Here is a 22,607-nt window from a genome sequence, read left to right as displayed (position 1 = left end):
ATGGGACCGGAAGTGCCCTCCACAGAGCAAGATCATGGTGGCTGGCCACAGGCTGGCTGGGCTTGCTGGCCACACATCTGCAGTATCATGAACCAATTTCTCTCAGAAGAGCCCAACAGCCTTATGCGCCCAAAGCCCAATCAGGGAAGACACTGGATGTCACTGTCCTTAAACACTTCCCCCTGGGTGTCCTAGGGGTCAGGGACAGAAAACAGCTCAGGTGCCTGCTACCGGGGGGCTGGGAGCCCTACTTGGGGAATCAGCTTCCCAAGAGATCCCCCGGCACCTCTTCTGGGTAGGGGGACAGCTGCTACTCAGGGGCTAGGAGGGTCTCTCAGGTAGAAGGTTCTGCCACGGAGCTCTCTAGGGGAGCTGCTGAGCACACCTGACCAGGTCCCTCCCCAGCAAACAGGGTGAGGGCTGTCCCCCAAACCAATGAGCTCAGACCTGCCAGGCTCTCCTTGAGCCCTGGAGGCTGAGCCCAGAGGTGGTGGGATGAGTCTGCTGCCTTGCGAATACCCACTGTGTGCCATGCATTGGGCAGAGGGAACCGGGTTATTTATGGGGTACTCCAGGCCCCCCGAAGCCTCTGGTCTCTATTAGGGGTGGCTTAGGAATAAGAGGCTGCAGGCTCGCTGAGTGGCTCTATCACAAGAGGAAAGGACAGCAGCAAAAACAGACTGAAATCTCACTGTGGAGCCTGTCAGCCTCACGCACCTCAGGTCCCCTCAGGACTTGACCTCTGATGCTATCTGAGTCCACCCCCACCCCTGGGCCCTGCCAGTCACTGATCTCCCACCCCCACCCACTGCCAAGCCTGCTCCCCCAGGAATCTCTCCCCAGCATCCTCCACTCTCAACTGCTCTGCATCATGCCACCCACTGACCGCCCTCTTTAGGAGACCCTGCTTTCCTTCAGTCCCCTGGCTCTGCTCTCCTCAGCCCTCCATCACGGGAAAAGCGGGCTCCCCCTGCTCACTCTGGCTGCCTGTGGACCTTTTTCTTCCACAGCCCCTCAATCACAGGGATGCAGGATGTGGCCTCAGCCCTTCTCACACTCCAGATCCCTAGGCCCAGCTGGCCCCTCCACCCCATAGCATCACCTTCTGCCTCTATTCAGTCTCCAAAACCCACCCCCTGGGCCTGACCCCTGACCCACTCTGATGTCCAGACCTCACCCGACATTGGGCATTGACGACAGGCCACCCACCAGTCACCTAGGCACATGGCTTCCTACCCAAGCAGGCTCTCAGCACTGCTGTCCTCTCAGATGCCCCTCACCCTTTCGCCCCTGTCCCAGCACTTCCAGCCAGGCTGCATCTTTGGGACCCTGGGCTAGAGCATGGCATTCAAGGCCCTCCCCTGAAGGTACCTGTTGCTGCACCCCACCAACACTAGACCTAGGTTCCTGATCCATCAGAGGGAGGCCTGGACTCTCCCAGGGTCACCTGGAGATTCTCTTCACCAGTATCAAGATTTATGTGGTACAAACCATTGTACCCAGTAGTGTACTGTAATCCTCATGTGGATTCTCCCATCAGATCCTCACTAACCCCATAAAGCAGGCTACCACCACCCCTTCACAGACAGGAAACAGAGCCCGTACTCCTAACTACTGCTCTGCCTCATCACCTCCCTTCCCGTCTCTCCCTGTCCAAGTCCTCCCTCCTGACCCCACACTCAGAGGTGGCCTTCCTGCCTAGCATTCCTCTGCGCCTCCCACCTTCCGCCCAGTCAGCTATGCAGATGTACCCAGTCTCCATCTCAGGCCTGGCCCAGAGCAGGAGGAGAAAGGCCTCTGAGCCTGAAGGAGAGGAGAGAGAGGCATGGTCTCCAAGTAGAGGGCAGACCCCGCTGGGGCTCTGTTCAGGAAGCCTCTGTCTGAAACAGCATCAGTGACAAACCCCAGGGCTCCCTGTTGAGGAAAGAACCATTCTCGTGGCTGGCCCCTGCCACCTGGTGGTGATGTACAGTACTGCAAGCCTGGACCAACTGGGCCCACCTTGCTGGGAGACCAGACCTCCTGACTGAGACTCAGCATCACTGTCATTGTCACTAACACGGTGCCTGGTTCCTGTTTTGTGTGAGGCACTCTGTAAGTTCTTGTCATGGACCAACTCACTACCCTCCCAACACCACCTAAGAAACAGGCCTTATCATTGTCCCGGGGGCCCAGAGAAGTCAAGTAACCTGCCCAAAGTCACACAGCTAAAAATGCTGAAGCTGGGTGCAGAGCCACCCTCCACCATGTGCTTTTCAAGACCAGGATCCACTCCCCCTTCTTGGAAGGTCTGTTCCCTCAGTTACCCCAAGAAATTCCTGGCCTCAAACATCAGAGAATTGGAAGGGCTTGTGGGGGGTGTTAAGGGGAGAGCTCTGAACCCCACGTCCCACACCTTTCTCCAGATATGTCCTTCCCATTTTCAGGTGTGAATTTTGGAAGTGAGCCCATGGACTTGAAACTTAGTCCCAAGTCAACAACCACAGTTCTTCAAACAACGCCAGCTCTGACTCTCCCTGGTCTCAGCCCTGAGCCCTCAGGCCTGCCCACCCATTCTGCCCCCTGCACAACTCCCAGTTCCTCCTGTGGCCCTTCACCAGCTCCCTTCCCTGGGCCCCATCCCCACAACTGGGGTGACTTAGGACTCTGCCCAGTCATACCTGCTCTGAGGCCAGTTCCATATCCCAGTACCTTCAGCTCTCTCATCATAAGCTCACCCAAGTCTGCCCCCACTCCCACCTCCCTCCTGCAACCCGATACCAGCCCACGTCGACAGCCCGCTGCCCTGCCTTCCAAGGGCTATAATTAAATATATATATAAATAAGGGGACACGGCACCGGGGCTGGCTTCCAAGCCTGGCCCCCTACCAAATCGACCCTCCATATGGCTCGTGGCTCCACATCTGTGGAGGACACCGTGGAACCAGAGGTGGCCAAGGTCCCACCAACACTGACCTCTTTTGACAGACCTGTCTCCTTCACCACCTCCAGGGCTGTCACCGTGGCCCTGGAGGACAGAGCCTCCATTACAGGGGGAGGTGAGTGGCATGGGCAGCCCCTGAGAAGTGCCCCTCAAGAGGAGCCCTGGCCAGAGCCCCACTGAGGGCCCCCATCTGGACCGCAGTGTGCATGAGGTTCTGCCACCTCATAAGTGGGCACCAAAGGGCTGGTGGATGCCAGTTAGCACCACACTGTATCTCCGGGCCAAGGTTCCAGGACAGCCACGCCATAGACTACCCACCCCTGAAGATCCCAACAGACCCAGGACTCCCCCCTAACCCCAAGCTAGCCCCAGCTGTCCTCAGGCCCATTTAAGCCCCGCAGCCAAGAGCCGGACACCCGGCATGGCACAGTCCCACTACGGCCGCTCGGGGACACTCACGCTGATAGTGCTGCAAGAGCCGGTGAGTCCGCACGTCCCACACCTTCACCGTGTTGTCCATGCCGGCGGCGGCGATGCACGTGCCGCTGGGGTGGAAGTCCACGTAGGTGACAAAGCTGGAAAGGGGGCCACCGCATGCTGTAGGAGGTCTGCCCCGGCTCAGAACAGACCCCTAAACATCCAGCACATCCCCATCCCCACACACCTGCTCACACTCTTCCCTCAGCCCAGAATACCTCCCTACTGCCCTGTATCTTTACCAGGCAGCCAAGGGAGAACAAGAAGGAGAGGGTGAGAACAGCGGCTAGCAGTGACCTGAGGCGCACTTACCAGGGAGCAAGTCTCAGCACCAACTTCTAAATGAGAGCAGAGAAAGTGGTCTTCAGACCAAAGTTCAGCCAGCTGCTCGGGTGCTTTCAGTTAGAGCTGGTGCCCCTACCAGAGCAGGAGGCAGGGCAGGCCCTGCCAACTGAGGCCCAGACATGAAGGGCCAGCAGGGTCCCAGAGCCACTGGCTCACCTATTTCTAGAAGACAAGCCAAGGGCCCTCAATATACTCATATGTGACACCCAGGCTGGTATCGTGGCCAGCCCTCAGGAGGGACCCTTACCTGGGGCTCCCAGCCGAACAAGGGGCAGACGCTGGGGTTCATCTAGGAACCCAGATTGGGTTAGTCCCTGCTCAAATGCAGGTTCATCCCTCTCAGTGATGCAGCACAATATGAACAGCCACCATCCACTACAAGAACCTGATTAGCCTTTCATTTATAAAGTCATCACCAAGGAGAACATCCTTTTGGGGGTCTGGGTTCAACTTCTTTAGACAGACGTGTCACAATTTTGAGAACTAGAAAGTGAAGGGAAAAGAGAGGCCTCGAGAGTTTCATGCCTTTATCTTTATCTTTATTCCTGTCCTGCCCCTAGGTTTTTCCTTAAAATTTTTTTTTTTTTATATTCCATATATATGTGTTAGCATACGGTATTTGTTTTTCTCTAAGACGCAGATGTAGAGAATGGACTTGAGGACACGGGGAGGGGGAAGGGTAAGCTGGGACGAAGTGAGAGAGTGGCACTGACATATATACACTACCAAATGTAAAATAGATAGCTAGTGGGAAGCAGCTGCATAGCACAGGGAGATCAGCTTGGTGCTTTGTGACCACCTAGAGGGGTGGGATAGAGAGGGAGGGAGACGCAAGAGGGAGGAGATATGGGGATATATGTATAGCTGACTCACTTTGTTATAAAGCAGGAACTAAGACACCATTGTAAAGCAATTATACTCCAATAGAGATGTTTAAAAAGAGTTTCATGCCTTGAGGTTAAGCACTCTTTACTGTTCGTGGGGATGGGGATGAGGCAGAAACTTCCGCCCACATGCGAAAAGATACAGAGCCAGGGAGCAGCAGAGACATGGCGGTGGGCCCCAACTGCCGCCACCGGAGGCCACTAGGGCCTCTTCGAGCCCAGGTCTATGCTTTTCTCGAGCGCCTACAGGTGGAGGACAGGATCTGGGGACTCACCCGCCGTGCTCACAGTACGAGTGCACACACTCCCGGCTGGTCTTGTCCCACAGCTTGACAGTCTTGTCATCACTGGCGGACACGATGAGCCGCCCATCCGGGGAGAACCTGAACCAGGCGGGGCACAAGTCACATCACCAGTCAACAGACATCATGGGCACCACACACCATCTTCCACAGTCACCCTTCCTGAGCTGCCCACCACCTGACCTCAGGAACCCGCCTGGGCCACATGCCCTGCTCTGACCCTGAGTGATCCTGGGCAAATGCCTTTCTCTCTGCAAGATGGGTCAGAAGAGTGCCTACCTCCTGGTAAGCAGGTAGGCAATAGAGTCACACACGAGGCCCCCAGCACTGCACATGGAAACATGCGTGCTGACTGCTAGTACTTGGCATCATTATCCTGTTCCCAGGTGCCCTGAATCCACATCTAACTCTGAGAATGGGTCAGCAAAACCAACCTGCTAACAAAAAAGGGGTGGAGGTTCTGGGGACCCACCACCAAAGGCCTGGTGTGAGTTCAACACTTGTCTGCTGGCGGGGCCCCTCCTATTCTCAGGAGTCCAATGGTGAGGGCCTCTCAGAGCAATCAGGGACCTCCCAGGACAGAGGAATGAGGGCCCTGGAGAATAAGTAACTTCATGGGGTCCCCAGAAGAACACAGCTCAACAGTCCCCAACCTCTGACTCCCATGGTTTCCCAGTGTCCCCAGACACCCCAACCTCTTCCTCCAGAGCACAGAGATTCGACATGTGATATCTCTGTTGAAAGGAACAAAATAAGCTAGAAGCAGGCACAGCTGTGTCTGCAATTCTTAAGACTTTGAAAGGTGCTTTGAATCAGCTGGCCCCCATCCCCAAAGCACCGGCCCCCACACCAAAGGGAGAACCGGCTTCCAGACCAACCCCTCTCAGAAGCCTGGGCCCCCATCTGGCACCTCTGAAGCAAAATCAACCTCTGAGGAGCAGAACGTTCTCAGAGAAAAGTAGGCAAGCCTTAGTGCCAGACACTCGGCTTCCAACCCCAGCTCTGCCACTTACTCCCGATGTGCCCCGCGGCAAGATACTACACTATTCTGAGCCTCAGTTTCTTCATCTGCAAAATGGCAACAATGCCACCTACTTGCGGGACTGCCATGAGGAGTTAGAAGAAAATTTCTAGTGGTGGTACTGACGTTCTCTTGTTGTTGTTGCTATTGCTAATAAGTGGCCCCGATGACTCACCTTGGGCTGCATCAGCACAGACGTCAGGGGTCAGTCGTGGCTGACAATGGACTAACTTACTTGTCATGCATTAGCTCAGTGAAGCTTGGACAACTTACAATGTGAGAACTATTATTGTTCTTTTTCACACATAAGGAAGTTGAGGTTCAGGAAGATAAAGAGTAGCTAAGTAACTTGTCCAAGGTCATGGTGCTAGCACCTGGCAACTCCTCTGTGCCCTCCAACCCCCGGGGTCCCTCCAGCAGTCTCCAGGTAGGACACTACTCACTTGGCACAGCGGACCCAGTTGATGTGCTGGCTCAGGGAGAACAGGAATTTCTGGCGATGAGTTGACCACACCTTGACTGTCTTGTCGTCGGAGGCTGTCACGAAGGACTGGCCATCGCTGCAGAAATGGACGCTCCTCACTGTGGCCGTGTGTGCACGAAACATGGTTGACTCGCCTTTGCTGCAGGGATGGGTATGCAGAGTCAGGAAACCCATAAACCCATAACAGCAACATAAGGGCACATCGAAGCCCTCCCCACCCCTCAGAACCCTCCCAAAGTCAATCCAGGCATGAGTGCCCCAGTCCCCAAAAAGGGAAGCCAGAGCCTCACCCACGTGTAAGCAGCATCAGGTGGGATCCCTTCCAGGATGGCCGAGGTCAGCCCAGAATCTCCCTATTGGCCCTGAGGGGAGGGCCCCGACTGAAGCCCCAGCTTCTGATGGTACCTCCTCAGAAGTGGGGCAGATGTCCCACTGTGACCAGTCCAGTACTAGGGCCCAGACTCAGACAAGCCCCTCCAAGTCTTTAACTCACACGTTGGGTACCCAGATGCGGACAGTCTTGTCGCGGGAGCCCGAGGCAAGCAGGTGTCCCGAAGGGGAGAAGTTCACACAGGTGACGGTGTCCTTGTGGCCAGCAAAGCGGTAGGCACGTGACTGGGGCTTCATGTGCCACACCATGAGGCACGAGTCCATGGAGCTACTGGCTGAGGAGAGAGCGGATGCCATGACGCTCGGCTCAAGCGGGCCCGGAGCCTCCACCAGGACGCTGGAGACAGGCGGGGCATGGGGTGCGTGCAGCAGGGACAGCCCAGCTCTGCCTTCCCCATGGGGACAGGCCACACCTCCAGTGACTGCTGAGCAGGAGTTCGGAGAGCCTAGGGCCTGTCACCACTCCAGGCAGCAGGCCCACACAGCAACCAGCCCTGGGCTGTAACCGAGGGTCCCAGGTCTCCCCACAGACACACTCTGCAGCTCGAGAGAGCAAGTCCTCGCAAAACTGGCGAGCCAGCTCAACCCAGTGGCCTTTTTACCATTAAGAGGACCCATCCGAAGCCTAGTGGAGGTCCCCAGAACAGACCAAAAATGACTTCAGTTTCCTCTTAATCTCCAGTGTATCACGAGACCAGCAGCTTCTGACAGGGGACCTTGACCATTGGATGAAGGGGGAGCCTCGTCCATAGAAACAAGAAAGCTGCAGCCGTGACAGCTGTGTATGAACCCACAGGTGGCCAAGGAGTGAGCACTCAGCTGCAGCATAAGGGCAATGGAGGGAGGGAAGCACCCGGCTCTGCTCCCCATCCTTCTCAGTGGTGGGCGTCTTCAACAAGAAGGTGTGCCCATGGTACTGTGGACAACAGAATCAATAAAGACCCAAGGAAAAAGCCACTGTTTAGGGCTCATTCTGCAGGCCAGACCTGAGAGGTGGATGGGGTGTGCAGGGAAGAGCCCAGAACCGGGTCTTAACCTCAAAGGCTGTGTGACCTTAGCAAGGCCCCCAACCTTTCTGAGCCTCACACTCCACATGCAGAATGGAGCTCATAAAGCCTAGCGCCCAGAGAGCTGGCCGGCTGAAGCAGGAGGTAGGTCTAGACAAAGCACCTGGGTCCTCGCTGTGCCCTGCTCCCCCCACGCCACACCTCCCGGGTAGAAACACGACCTTCTCAGCTCATAACCTAGTGCCTAGGACAAGATGCCTCTTCTTACCCAGCTGCTTCGTGTTGAGACTGAAGTCCACACAGGTAACTGCATCCCGGTGGCCCTTAAAATGCCTCTCCAGCGAGGGGTCCTCCTGAGGGAGAGCCAGGGTCAAATATGTGAAGGCTGGAGGAGGAAGGGGCTTCCCCAGGGGCAAGACTCTTCCTATAACAGCCAGCAGCATTTAAAAATGCTCAAGGCATGATCTTGTATATAGAAAATCCTTAGGAATCACTAAAAAATCTATAAGAACTAATAAACAAGCTCAGCAAGCTTACAGGATACAAAATCAATATACAAAAATCAAGTACACCAACAATGAACAATGTGAAAAATAAAAGTATGATAACAATTCCATTTATGATACATAAAAAAGAACAAAATACTTAGGAATAACTTAACAAAAGAAGTGCAAGACATATGAGAACTAAAAAACATCACTGAAAGAAGTATAGAAAGACCTAGATAAATGGGAAGACATCCCATGTTCATAGTTTGGAAAACTTAATATTGTTAAGATGAAATACTCCTCAAATTGATCTACAGAGTGAACAGAATTCCTTTCAAAATCTCAGATGCCTTTTTTTTGCAGAAATTGACAAGCTCATCCTAAAATTCACATAAAATGTAGAACAGCCAGAATAGACAAAACAATGTTTAAAAATAAAAACAAATACCAGTCACTGTAGAAAGCAATTTGGTAGTTCTGCAAAAAGTTAAACACAGAGTTATCAAACGATCCAGCAATTGTAGGTAAATACCCATAAGAGTTGAAAGCATTTTCACACAAAAACTTGTACACAAATGTTCATAGCAGGATTATTCATAATGGCCCAAAAGTGGACAAACCTTAATGTTCATCAACAGATAAATGGATAAACAAAATGTGGTATATCCATACAACAGAATATTATTCAGTCATAAAAAGGAATGAACTACTGACACATGCTACAACACAGATAAACCTTGAAAACATTATGCTAAGTGAAAGAAGCCAGACACCAAACGCCACATTTTGTCTGATTCCATTTATATGAAATGTCCAGAATAGGCAGATCTATAAAGATAGAAAATAGATTAGTGGTTGACAGGGACTGGGCGGGGGCAGCGGAGGGGGGGGCAGTCAGGAAGGGGAGCGACTGCTTAATGGGTATGGGTTTCTCTTTGGGGTGACAAAAATGTTCTGGAAATAGACAGTAATGGTTGCACAATATTGTGAGTGTACTAAAAACCACTAAATTTTACACTTCAAAAGGGTGAATTTTATGGTATGTGAATAATATCTCAATAAAGTTATTTTTCAAAAGACCCAAGAAGAGAAAATGGGGACTTTCAGCACCCCCATCTCAGGAATCAGATCCCATACCTTCAATCCCACTGCGGACCGGCCAGTGAACCCAAAGGTCAGCCCTGAATAAGCCCCCAGTGGCTTTACGACCACCTCCACTCCACCCAACATCAGAGAAGAAGTAGCTTAGGAAGACATGGAGATAATATTCCAGAGATTCTCTCCATCCAACAGCAATTCATGTTGGAGAGTTACAGTCCAGCCGTGCAGACATCTCCCCCTACCCCAAATATCTTAAACCTCAAAGAAGCATTTTGGGGGCACCAGGGAGCCCAGCAAAGCCTCCTCTTGAGGAAAAAACGGCCTTGGGGCAGAACAAGGGCTGCAGGGAGCTGTAACCAGAACAAAGGCTCCCGTGGCCCCTTGCCCAGCTCCACCCCCCAACACACCAGCCCGAGTCCTCCTTTCAACAAGAGAAGGAATGGCAGCAGGAGGAGGGCGGGGAACTAAGCAGAAACTGCTCCACCTGAGCTTGTTGGAAGAATAAGGGTAAAACAGTACACCCTCTAGAGGCAAGTTCAGATCCGCCCCTAACCAGGGGACGCCTGAAATCTCCCGATACCCTCTCTTCCAATCCCACAGGCTTGTTGGTTCCTCATCTCCCTCAAAGGTGGTTTATATATTGGGGTGGGGGGTGAAACACCATTAGAGATCAAAAGGCCTAGTTCCTAGTCTGGGCCCTCTGCTCACATGCCCAGACACCCAAGGAAGCCAACAGGCCACCACCCAGCGTCCTTGACTTTCAACCCAGCCAGAGGACCAGGCAGGTTCAGGTTCAAAACAACCTCTCAAAAAGAGGGGCTTTGGAGTGCTCCCCTCTGGCCTCTGGAAGAACCTGGGACTCATCAGAGACGGCAGTCTGGCCCAGGTCACACTGCAGGCCTGGGCCGTCCCAGGCATCCTGGGGGCCTGTTGTTCCCACACGTCGGAACAGGGTGCACCCTCAACAAACCCCCATTCAGCCATCCACTGCTCAGGATAAGGAGACAGAAGCCAGAGAGGCCCGGCGCTGGCCCCAGGTCACACCTCCAGTCAGGCCATACAAGTGTCTCCCCCGCTAGGGGAAGATGCAAATCCTGGGGGCAGAGGCTGGTTTGTTAGCCCCGGTAGCCCGAACAGAGCCTGGCTCGCAGGAGGCGTTCACCAGGTGCCCCGACTCAGCGCCCCCTGCACAGACGGTAAACTCGGGCCAGAGAAGACCGGCCCGGAACCCTCCGTCCGACTAGGCGGGGAGACTAAAGCCCGGGCGGCCGCAGCTGGCAGGAACTTACCGTGTAGGGAGCGGTCATGGCGGGGCCAGAGGCGCCCAAGGCGCCAGAGGAGCCGGAGGAAGCAGCGGCTGCAGTTGCGTCCCGTTCAGTTTCCGCGCCCCCAACCGCCGCCAATAGCAACGCGGGTCGCTTCGCCTCGCCCCGCCCACCGCGATTAAAGGAGACGCGGCGCCTCGGCTTTTTGCCCCCCGACTGGAAGGAGAGCTGTATGGCCGGCTCCATGGTCTCCGCGTCCAGCGCCCCCAGGCCAGGCAGCCTACAGACGGCGCCGCCAAAGGCCTCTGTCCACCGTCACTCATTCCCCCTGAGAAATTAAAAAGCCCAGGATGAGAGGTTCGCCCCGACCCGTAGCCCGGCTAACGAGACGGCGAGCACAGCCTTCTGGGAAATGCAGTTCCAAGACGCCCTCATCCTTGTGTCTGGAGGAAAGTGGGACTACATTTCCCAAGATGCCATGAGAGCGGGGCCGTGACTAACAACCCGAAGTGAACGCCTTAAGGATCCCGGAAGTGGAGATCCTTAAAGCGTTCACTTTTGGTTGTTAATTGTGGCTCGTTGTGTTTGTGTCCTCTTCAAGCGCCCGCGAGGCCGGCTTTTCTCTCAGTACCCCATTAAAAGCCAATTATTCACCCTTCGGGAATTCTTTAAGTAGTTCGTTCCTCCGAACGCGCTTAAAACAGGTGTCGATTTAAAAGAACACTAGTCACTCGGAATCACATCCTTGGAGTGGAGAGGCCTGGGTTCTATTCTCAGTTCTTGCCCTGATTCGCTGCGTGACCTCGGGAAAAATAACCTTGCTCTGTGGACCTCAGTTTCCCCATTTGTGACATGAGAGGGTGTGACGCAGCCTGGCCCTCTCAGGACCCTCAGCCCTGAGCAGCCGTTGTAAATTACGTGTTTAAAAGAGAAGGAAATAATCCAAGGGCCTGGCCGCCAGAGGTCGTCCTTGCTCACTTTCTGGGGTCTCTAGACCTTCCCGCTCGACCCCCCCGCCCTCGCCACAGCACACATACACACACACACACACACACACGCCTCACTCTGGGCATCTTCCCAACCTGGACCTGATCTGGACTGGACATTTGTAAAGATTTGGGAACCTTGTGTCACCTCTCTGGTTAAGTGTGGATTGGCCATACTTCAACACTGATTAAGATCTGGCCAGGCCCTGAGGTTTCTCAGGACATCCTGAGACCTAAGATGGTGTGTCCCTAGACCTGCAAACCAGAGCCCAATTCAGTGAACTCAGAGACTGGCAGTGGGGGGGAGCTGGCATGTGGAGGAGTGAGTCTCTTCTTTGGACCTGGAAGGTTTGGGGCCAGACCCAAGAAATAGATACATTTAATCCCATCTTCACTGTGGTTTGGCTTAAAACTGGTTCCTGTGTGTTAGAAATGTTCAGGCTCACTTAACTTATACAATATAAAAGTCCACTTAGGGCTTCCCTGGTGGCGCAGTGGTTGAGAATCTGCCTGCTAATGCAGGGGACACGGGTTCGAGCCCTGATCTGGGAAGATCCCACATGCCACGGAGCAGCTGGGCCCGTGAGCCACAATTGCTGAGCCTGCGCGTCTGGAGCCTGTGCCCCGCGACGGGAGGGGCCGCGATAGAGAAAGGCCCGCGCACCGCGATGAAGAGTGGCCCCCGCTTGCCGCAACTGGAGAAAGCCCTCGCACGAACCGAAGACCCAACACAGCCAAAAATAAATAAATAAATAAATAAATAAATAAGAAAATCCTTTAAAAAAAAAAAAAAAAAAGTCCACTTAAAACATGTATAGTATCGCTTACACACACCCGAAATTGTTCAGCACTGTTCAAATGACAATTTTCAAGCCTTCCCACCAATGTTTGCATCTTATTCAGCTATTCTCTTGCCTACTGGACAAACATTTAAAGTTAAAACATTAAGGAAGAAAAAAAATTAAATACAGAAAAATATATCTATTACACATAAGGGTTCATTCATTCTTGTTGTTGGGTGGCATTTTTGGTTTTGTTTTGTTTTGTTGTCAATTTTAGCTATAGAACACCCATGGTTTACAGGAGTTCATAATCTACATAACTAAATTTATGAAACCCTTTTGTAAAATGATTTTCAAATGTCAGGTCTGCTCAAAGCGAGAGGCACTGGAAGATTTTACTCATCCTTGCTGGTCTTTCCAGATCCCACTGTCTGCTATCCTTACCCCTCAGGGAGGAGCAGCTGGGGATGCCCCACTCCATCTTGCTCATTTACTCACCATAAAAACACAGAGTTCAGCTCTACCAAAACCACATAGACAACCTAGGATACAACACTGGCACAGCCTGCATAAACCAAGATTGGTGCCTCCATGTTCTGATGCAGCAGTCCCACCCCATGCCACCTCGACCAGATTGAACTCCATTTCTGACTGGGGCCTCCATGGGAGGGGGAACGCTCAGTGCTGGAAGAGGTTTAATAGTGGGGGGGGCTCCATGTTGAGGCGGCTCAAAGAGAGCTTCTTTTCCAAGCCCCACTATGGCAGAGATGTCTCTGTCCCGGTACAAAGCCCACACTCAGGGCCCCCTGTGAGGGCCTCTCACCCTGTCATCACTCCCAGACCCCCTGCCCAAGGGCCACATGTCCCCTCCTAGGGCTGAGGTGAGCCAAAAGAGACCTCTCATAGATGGAGCTCTGGTACCAGGTCTCCCTGTTGTGGAAGTGACCCCTGCAGGATGACCCTCCCCAGGAAGACCCATTGTAATTCTGGGCCTCAGGAGAACCTGCTGTGAAATTGGCGTGCCCCTGCAGGTCAGCCTTCTATATGGCAGGCCCACCCCAAAGTGGGGAGAGGGCCCATGGAGCCCCAAGCCTTCAACCTCACCTAGCCCTGCTCCTCCATCCCATAGCAGTGGCCACTCTGGGTAAGCATCCAGCTTGGGCCTGTCCTTGCATGTTGCAAACAGTGGGTAGCATGACTAAAGTTGCCATGGCAATTCCTGGGACAGTGATGTCAAGGGACCCAGGGGTCCCTGGGACCAGTTTCCAGAAAGACACAGAGCTGGCCAGTAGCCACATTCCACACCATCCACTCAAGTCAGATAGGGATGCCTCTGGGTACTTCTACCCGCCTCCCATAAGCATGACAGGCATGATGCATGGCCTCTCTCCCATAGCCTCAAGCGACCCCGTGAGAGATGCTGGGCCTCCTTTTCACATTGTTCAGAGAGAGGGGAAGGGGCCAGGGCAGCCCAACTGTGGTAAGAGAGGGAATTCCACAAAACTGAGCCCCACCCCCCCAACCTTGGCTCTGCACACATGGGCTGGAAGTGGGATGCAGACACTCACAAAAAGTCTGAATTCAATTTGAACCGTTTAGAGAAACCTTTCCAGTAGACAATGCAAGCAGGGCTTCGGAGCAGCAGTTCTCAGCCCTGGCTGCCATTCAGAACCTCTGCAGGTGGGGCCAGGCACCAGTGTTTCTTAAAAGCTCTCCAGGTGAGTCTAGTGCGCAGCCAAGGCTGAGAACAGCCCCTCTAGATCAGTGTGACCGAGAGAACTTTCTGTGACGATGGAAATGTTCTGTATCCACACTGACCAACTGGTCACATGTAACTATCAGACACTTGAAACGTGGCTATCATGCCTAAGGAACAGAATTTTAAATTTTATTCAATTTTAATTAATTGAAATGTAAACAGCCACATGTGGCCAGTGGCTACCGTATTGGACTGCACAGCCCTAGGCTATGGACTGGCTCTGTGGCCCTGGGCAAGTCATGGAGCCTCTTGGACTTCAGTCTCCTGGTGAGGCCGGTAAGGAGTTCAGTGTCCTGTCCACAGTAGCCAGAGCAAATCTTGGTCCCCATGTCCCACTGCCCACCTGAGGGGGGTTGGGTGACACCAGCCCAAACCTAGGGAACTTGGTCAAGGTAGAAGAATGCAGGCCACAGCTCCTCAGGCTCCCTAGCAGATCTTTGCTGGCTGCCCCCAGAGCATTTGGGGTGGGAAGATAGGGCCAGGTACCCATGAAACCAGAGGATAATCAGATTTCCCTCCTCCAGGGAGCCCTGAACTGTGGTGTGGTGAACCAGCCTGGAATAGTGCCAGCAATAAAATAACTGACAATTTTCATTTACCAAAGAGTCACTGTACACCAAAAGCCATGTGAAGTTTTAGCTACAACCCCAGGAGTAGTACAATATTATGCCCATTTTACTGATGGGGAAACTGAGGCACAGAGTTACTAAATGGGGAGCCAGGATTCGAACCCAAGTCTGTCTGTCTGCACAGCCTGAACCCTTAATCCTAACAAATACAGGAAGAAGAACTAAGAATCCTTAAATAGTTCAGGGCCCGGTAACACTTAAGGGGACCTCAAGACTTTACCCCCAACAGCAGGGATGGAGGCCGAAACAGTCCCAAGGCAGTGAACCCCACATTAGAAAGTCCTTTGTTGTCTCATATTTTATCTTAAACTGTCAAGTAAGTTTAGCATCTACTCTACTTTTCAATATCTTTTTAATATCAAATCAATGTTTTAATGATGGACCAGTTAATGCCAAGTCACACTGATATTCAGGAAGATGCCCCAGTTTATCCTGAGGTTTTATGACCCGCCCCCATCCTCAGTTTGAGAAGCAGGGCCGTAGAAGGGTCATTCAGCTGTTTATCAAAGGGAGTGGGACTGCCAAGACCAGGACCACAGGGGGCCTAGGGCACAGGGTTTCCAGAGTCTAGGTGCAGCTGGTTTAAATGCCAATTCCCAGACCAGCCATAGAGTCTGACTCCATGGATCTGGGTGGGGCTGGGAGCCCACATTTATAACAAGCCCCTGGGATTGTGATATGGTGGTCCCAGGACCTGATAAAGAAACCCTGGGCACCATAGTGCCTGGACAGCTTCATCCTGCCCTCGAGGAGCCAGGGGGCTGTCACTCAGCTACAATGCCTTGGCCAGGGACCCAGACTCGACAAGTCCTAGCTCTGATCCCAACCTGCTCTGTGATCCCATCTCAGGTCTCAGGTTCCCCAACGGTACAACAAGGATATCCATAGGTGACCTGTAGGGCACTTCTGGCCTCAATGGGTGGTTGTGGTCAGCTGGAAGAGAAAGGGCTGGAGGCAATCGTAGGCAGGCCCCCTTGGTCTCCCCTTCCTCATCATGCCACACTGGCCTCCCTCGTGCTCAGACCTTCCTGAGGGCCTTTGTGCTGCCTGTTCCCTCTGTCTGGCTACTCTTCCCCCAGCTCATTGCTTTGCTCACTCACGGTCTTTCAGGCCTTGGCCTGGACATCACCCCTTCAGAGACACCTCTGCCGGCCCCAACCCAGACACTCCTCATGCCTCCATCCCCTTCACTGCTTATATTCTGGAGCTTTCTCATCTATCTCCCCCGGGCTATGAGCTCTGTGCAAGCAGGGACCACACCCTGCTGATCACAGGGGGGTCCTGGGCACTCATCCCTGGCTTGGCACAGGAAAAAAACCAAACTTGTGTGACAATTCAATATCTGGAACCACCACTGGGCCTGGGGAACACCAGGAAATCCTTCCCAAGGTCCCCAGTGATGCTGGGACTCAGGGAGGGGCTTGCTATGGGGTCAGGAGCAGACAATTCTATTCCACAATCGTCTGTGGAATGCCAGCTGCATGCCTCACCTTGTTCTGGGGTCCCCAGGCATTATGGAGGGTCATGGAGGAGGCAGGTGATGAACCAGAGCCTCTGCTCCAAGGGAACCAGAGAGGGAAAGGGCCACCAATCACGCTGAGCCCTCTGTGTGTCCTTCCAGGTGTTCCGGCTCAGCACTGATGGTGTCCCTCTGTTGGCAGGATTGGGGGGCTTCCAGGAGAAGGCGTGTGTGGGGATTTGAAGTACAAGCAGGACAGGGTTTTCTTCTGAGGATCCAAGTGCTTTCAGAGGGAGGGTCCTGTCAGTTCATTCTGGTCCCCTCTCCAGAGCATATGGAATGGATGAAGGTGTGTGACTGTGTGTCTGTGTATGCCCACGTGTGCCTCTGAGTGCTTGTATGTGCTTGTGTGTCTGTTGCACATGTGCGCATGCCTATGGGAGATACTTGACGTGTGTACCTGTGCCTGTGTATCTTGGTTCGGGTTCCTCCGGAAGCTGAGAAAGGATTCAAGATTAATTCATTTATTTGGGAGGTGACTCTAGAAAACACCAGTAGGGAGTGGGAGCGTGAGACAAAGGATGGAGAGCAGCCAGTGAAGGGCATTATTAAGCAAGTTACCACCTCAGGTGACCAGAGCCCAGGGTCGCTGGAGAGCCTGTGACCCAATACAGAACGTGCCTCAGGGTCATCTCACCTGAGGTGAGGGAATTGAGGGTTTATCCAGCCACACTCGACAGCCTGGCATTTCCAGCCAGTCCTACACCAGGCCTAGGGTCTTCTGGGGCAAAGAAAGCCCTCAGCACAGGGTCTCTGGTACTGGCAGTAAGAAGTCAGGCTTGTGTGCCCCAAAACGGTAAGTGGGAGGGAGCAGGTAGAGCGCCAACACCAGCTGCTACACCACATGTCTATGCTCCTGTGTATGAGCCGCTGCCCGGTTACATCACATGGATGCATGGACTCCAATGACCTTTCCTTGTGCAAACCCCCCACTGGGCCAGGCGAAGGCTATCACAACATCAAATGAGCTATGTATGGCCTTGCTCTCCTTCCCTTTCCTGAACAGGCTGGCTCAGGATTTGTCAAACCATGCCAGGCCTCCGCCAAATTTGGCTGAGCAAACCTGGACCTGCTTTGGGCAGTGGCAGCTTCTGCCCTTGCGCCAGGGTGGAGGTGGCGGAGCGGGGAGTCAAATGGGCTGGGGGCAGGGAGATGGGGGAGGCCTTCTCTACTGCAGAGAAGGCAACCGGGGCCTCCTCTGTCTGAACCTTGCTGCCCACAGGGGCCTGGACAGTGGACTCAGATGCCACTCAGGGGCAGTGGGGCCTGCTGGTAGCTTGGGGTGCCAGGGAGGCGGTGCAGTCAGCGCTCCCCTTTAGAGGGTCCATCCTGAACAGGGCTGGAGCGGGAGAGGTCTGGGGACAGAGGCCTGGCCGTGGAGACCTGGGAGCAGCAGGAAGAAGGGGTGTGGCCACGAGGAGATCATGACTGCACAGAGATGCACAGGAGGATCAGGGGTCCGGGCTGTGGGGAACCAGAACTCCCACGTGGACAGCTGAGAGCAGCACCAAGGACTGAGGCTACGTGGGGTCCGGGGGGACAGTGAGGGACACCCCTGAAGTCTGCTGGGGAAGGGAAGACTGGAGCTTGGGGAAGCCAGGACATGGAGGAGTTTTAGGACCTACTGAAGAAGACCAGCGGCCCCCAGCTGGGAGGGAATGGGGTCTCCCCTGAGGCTGCAGGGGGTGGGGTGCTGTAGTGGGTCAGGGAATGGAGCCAAGGGGGGTCCGTAGGGGAGAGGCTGAGCCCACAGGCTTGGAGTTGTGCAGATCTGGCTTCCAATTCCATGTGCAATACTGACTTGTTTTGTACCTGTGGGGAAGAGCTTAACCTCTCTGAGCTTTATTTCCTCGTATAAAATGGATATCCTAACAGAAACTAGGTGTATTAGTTTCCCAGGGCTGCTGTAACGAGACACCACAAACTGGGTGGCTAAAAACAGCAGAAATTTATCCTCTCCTACTTCTGGAGGCTAGAAGTCACAAACCAAGGTGTTGGCAGGGTCCTTCCAAAGCCTCTAGCGAAGGACCCTTCCTTGCTTCTGGTAGACCCACGGGTTCGGCTTGTGGAGCGTAGCTCCAATCTCTGTCTCCTTCTTCACATGGCCTTCCTCTCTATGTGCCTCTGGGTCCAAATTTCCGTCTTCTTGTAAAGACACAGTTATGGGATTAGGGCCCACCTTCATCCAGTATGGCCTCATTTTAACTTCATTACGTTTTTAACGACCCTATTTCCTAATAAAGTCACATTCACAGGTACTGGGGAGTTAGGACTTCAACATATCTTTTGGGGGAACACAACCCTACAGCATAGGGTTGCAGTAGGATTAAACCACAGGCCTGGCACCTAGTCAGCTCTCAGTAAATGGTAGGGACTTCCCTGGTGGCGCAGTGATTAAGAATCCTCCTGCCAATGCAGGGGACACGGGTTCAAGCCCTGGTCCGGGAAGATCTCACATGCTGCGGAGGAACTAAGCCCGTGTGCCACAACTACTGAGCCTGCGCTCTAGAGCCCGCGTGCCACAACTACAGAAGCCCACCTGCCTAGAGCCTGTGCTCCGCAGCAAGAGAAGCCACCACAATAAGAAGCCTGCACACCAACACGAAGAGTAGCCCCCGCTCACCACAACTAGAGAAAGCCCGCCCGCAGCAACAAAGACCCAACGCAGCCAAAAATAAATAAATAAATAAATTTTAAAAAATAAATAACTTGTAGCTGAAAAAAGAAAATTTCCAGTTATAAAGTGAATAATTCGTGGGGATGAAATGTACAGCATGGTGACTATAGGTAATGATACTGTATTGCGTATTTGAACATAGATAGGAGAGTGCATATTGAAAGTTCTCATCACAAGAAAAATAATTTTTTTGGAACTGTGTATGGCGATGGATGTTAACTGACTTATCATGGTGATCATTTTGCAATACATACAAATATCGACTCATTACATTGTATACCTGAAACTAATATAATGTTTTGTCAATTAAAAAAAATAAAGGGCAGGCAGGGGTGGAGGGTGGAGGTGCAGGAGCGCAGACTGCAGACTTTTCCTGCACCTGCACACATGTGTGTGGGCAGATATGGGCACATGGGAAGCAGGACACTGCTCATGGAGTTGCACCCAGGAGGGCCGGGATGAGTGACCTAGAGACCTCAGCCTGCAGTCCACTGGCCAGGCAGAGCCATTCAGAGCAAGGCTCAGGGTCTGATGCCAGCTCCCTGGGCAGGAGGACCCTAAAGTCAAAAACTTGCTTGTCAGGGACTTCCCTGGAGGTCCAGTGGTTAAGACTCCACGCTTCCACTGCAGGGGGCACGGGTTTGATCCCTGGTCAGGGAACTAAGACCCCACATGCCACGCAGCACGGCCAAAAAATAATAATAATAAATATTTAAGAATAATTAAATAAATAAATTTAAAAGCCTTGTTTGTCAGAAGATTCCTTGGGAGTCCTGAGCAAGGCCACCATTGACATCATGGGCAAATTCATGGACTATCCCAACACCCAAGGCTGCTTAAACCCACAGCCTTGACATGACAGGGGAGGACCGTGGGTGTGCAGCCAGCACAGCCACTTTCGGAGGGAGGCAGAACACAGACTCAGACAGGCCCCAGGGACGCCAGTGCAGATTCTGGGCAGCCACCCCGCAGACCTCACAGAGGACTAGGTCAGAGGGGAGTCTGCCATTCCCCCACCCCCTCCCCATCACTCCTATGCACCCGGCAGCCAGACAGGCCTGGGCTAACCCTCCTTCTCCCAGCTGCCCACTAGGGCCACCTCTAGGCCAGGCCAGAGCCAATAGAGGGTGTGATGGGGAAAACAAGCCTGGCCCCTGTTCCTCAGAACCTTCTGGTTTCTGCCACAGGACACCCTCTGACCTCGCCTGGGTCACTGTGAGGTGCCGCTGAGCCAAGTTCATCCACGCTTCCATGACCTCTGGAGAGACGTGTCAGGCCACCAAGTGCTCCAGGGAGAGGACACAGGTCAACACTGATAAGGAGCATGAAGCCAGTGACAGAGCTTGGTTGCCCACAGGGCCACTCCCCACTACCCCAGCCTGGGTACTTCTCCCCTCCTCGCCACCCCCTCCCAGGGCACCAGACCTGCCATCGGACCAGAGAGTGCCACTTAGGGTCGTCCTGTGTGAGGGCTCCAGTTGCTCAGGCTGGCTGGCCGGGGAGGCCCGAGCTTCAGCCCTGCTGGCCCCTGGGCTGCTCCAGCTCTGTTCATCTAACAGCACCCAACCCCTCCCCCTGCCCCCCAGCGCTGTGCTCGGCGCTGGGAATGGAGCCGAGAACAAGACAGCATGGCCTTGGCCTCATGGAGTGGACTTGGAGGGCTGCAGAAGCTATAGTGGTCACGGCAGGCCTCTTGGAAGAGCAGGGGTACAAGCACGGGGTTGGAGGGGTGAGAAGGAAGGAATAGGGCAGGAGGGGTTGTCGCCACCAAGATCTGGGGAAGGAGCATTTCAGGGCAGAAGGGGCAGCAACACAAAGACCCAAGGTGGGGATTTGCTGGGTGGGTTTAAGGGACAGAGAAACAGACTTGGGGGGAGGCAGTCACCTAGGTGGGTGGGCCTTGCAGACTCCCATGAGGACTTGGCTTCCACTGAGTGAGACAGCTTTGAGCAGAGGAGGAACGCCAGGCAATTTTTGCTTTGAAAAGATCCCTCTGGCTGCTCTAAGGTCTGCTGTTTTCCAGGTGTGGTTCCAGAAGCACCACCTGAGAAATTGTAGAAATGCAGATTCTCGGGTGCGCTGCTGAATCTGGAGCCCTGGGGTGGGCACAGAGTGAGTGGTCCAGGGATTGCTGGTGCTACCCAAGCAGCCTTGCCCCAGTGCTCCCAGCCCACCAGAGGCTCTGAGAAGAAAGCGTCAGTGGGAAATGGGACCCACACTATCACCCCCCCAACACTGCCCTGAACGCTCTGGCAGCACACGGCCCTGCCAAAACCCACAAACAAGAAACCGGTTCACCTTTGTTCAGCCCAGCTGAATTATATAATATGCTTTCCTAACTTACTTAACCACAGAACATTTTTTTCAGAGAACACCTGTTAAACAGCCTGAACACAGACCAGAGCCACCTCAGGTGCACTTCGATGTATCTTCTCTGGTCTCCTGCCTGTGCCTAACACGCAACTGCCCTTTAGAAAGTGCACGAATGTCCCAAGGTGACCCTGACTCGGGTGATTTACAAACCACTAACGTTTCCCAAGCTCCCAAGGGGGACTTACTGACCTCATAGCCCTGACCTCATCAGGGATGCAGGTGGGGGAAGGGACAGTGATGACACAACCCAGGGAGCTAGTGAGCACTCGGGGTGAGGGGGGCAGTAAGGGTGAGAGGTGAAGCACCATGCACAACCCTATGACCCTACACTGCCCAGCCCACGTGTGTGTGACACCGCGTATCACCATGGTGCATGGTGGCGGTCCTTGTATGTCTGCCGGCAACAAGTGTGACTTTTGCACCTACATGTGGCTGTTTTTTTTTTTTTTTTTTTTTTTTTATTTATTTTTGGCTGTGTTGGGTCTTCGGTTCGTGCGAGGGCTTTCTCCAGTTGCGGCAAGCGGGGGCCACTCTTCATCGCGGTGCGGGGACCGCTCTTCATCGCGGTGCGCGGGCCTTTCTCTATCGCGGCCCCTCCCATCGCGGGGCACAGGCTCCAGACGCGCAGGCTCAGTAATTGTGGCTCACGGGCCCAGCTGCTCCGTGGCATGTGGGATCTTCCCAGACCAGGGCTCGAACCCGTGTCCCCTGCATTAGCAGGCAGATTCTCAACCACTGCGCCACCAGGGAAGCCCTGTTTTTTTTTTTTTTTAATTTATTTTATTTATTTATTTTTGGCTGTGTTGGCTCTTTGTTGTTGCGCACGGGCTTTCCCTAGTGGTGGTGAGCGGGGGCTACTCTTCCTTGTGGTGGGTGGGCTTCTCATTGTGGTGGCTTCTCTTGTTGCGGAGCACAGGCTCTAGGCACGTGGGCTTCAGTAGTTGTGTCACACAGGCTCAGTAGTTGTGGCGCACAGGCTTAGTTGCTCCATGGCATGTGGGATCTTCCCGGACCAGGGCTCAAACCTGTGTCCCCTGCATTAGCAGGCGGATTTTTAACCACTGCGCCACCAGGGAAGCCCCATGTGGCTGTTTTTAAGTGTGTTGCTGTCCCTATGACTAGAGTGGCTGGGCATGTGGCTGTGCACGAGGGGGTGTTAGTGACTCTGGCACCTGTGGGCCTGGGACCACATGTG

General features: G+C 53.6%; 1 protein-coding gene across 2 annotated transcripts in view; it reads right to left on the bottom strand.

The window, feature by feature from the left end:
• POC1A (POC1 centriolar protein A) overlaps positions 1–11,025 on the bottom strand; it is a 73,053-nt gene extending 62,028 nt beyond the window's left edge. Inside the window, exons 1-6 of one of the 2 annotated variants that reach the window (XM_057554991.1) lie at positions 10,712–11,025; positions 8,102–8,186; positions 6,930–7,101; positions 6,396–6,575; positions 4,905–5,012; positions 3,383–3,498 (exon numbers count right to left, since the gene is read on the bottom strand). In XM_057554991.1, the coding sequence (XP_057410974.1) occupies positions 3,383–3,498; positions 4,905–5,012; positions 6,396–6,575; positions 6,930–7,101; positions 8,102–8,186; positions 10,712–10,933 (883 nt within the window). In that variant the 5' untranslated portion in view covers positions 10,934–11,025. The remainder of the gene's footprint in view (positions 1–3,382; positions 3,499–4,904; positions 5,013–6,395; positions 6,576–6,929; positions 7,102–8,101; positions 8,187–10,711) is intronic. The other variant, XM_057554992.1, reaches the window with a different exon arrangement.
• Positions 11,026–22,607: the final 11,582 nt, after the last annotated feature.

This window comes from Balaenoptera acutorostrata, chromosome 10, assembly GCF_949987535.1.
Source record: "Balaenoptera acutorostrata chromosome 10, mBalAcu1.1, whole genome shotgun sequence".
NCBI lineage: Eukaryota > Metazoa > Chordata > Mammalia > Artiodactyla > Balaenopteridae > Balaenoptera > Balaenoptera acutorostrata.
This window is presented reverse-complemented; position numbering and strand designations above follow the sequence as displayed.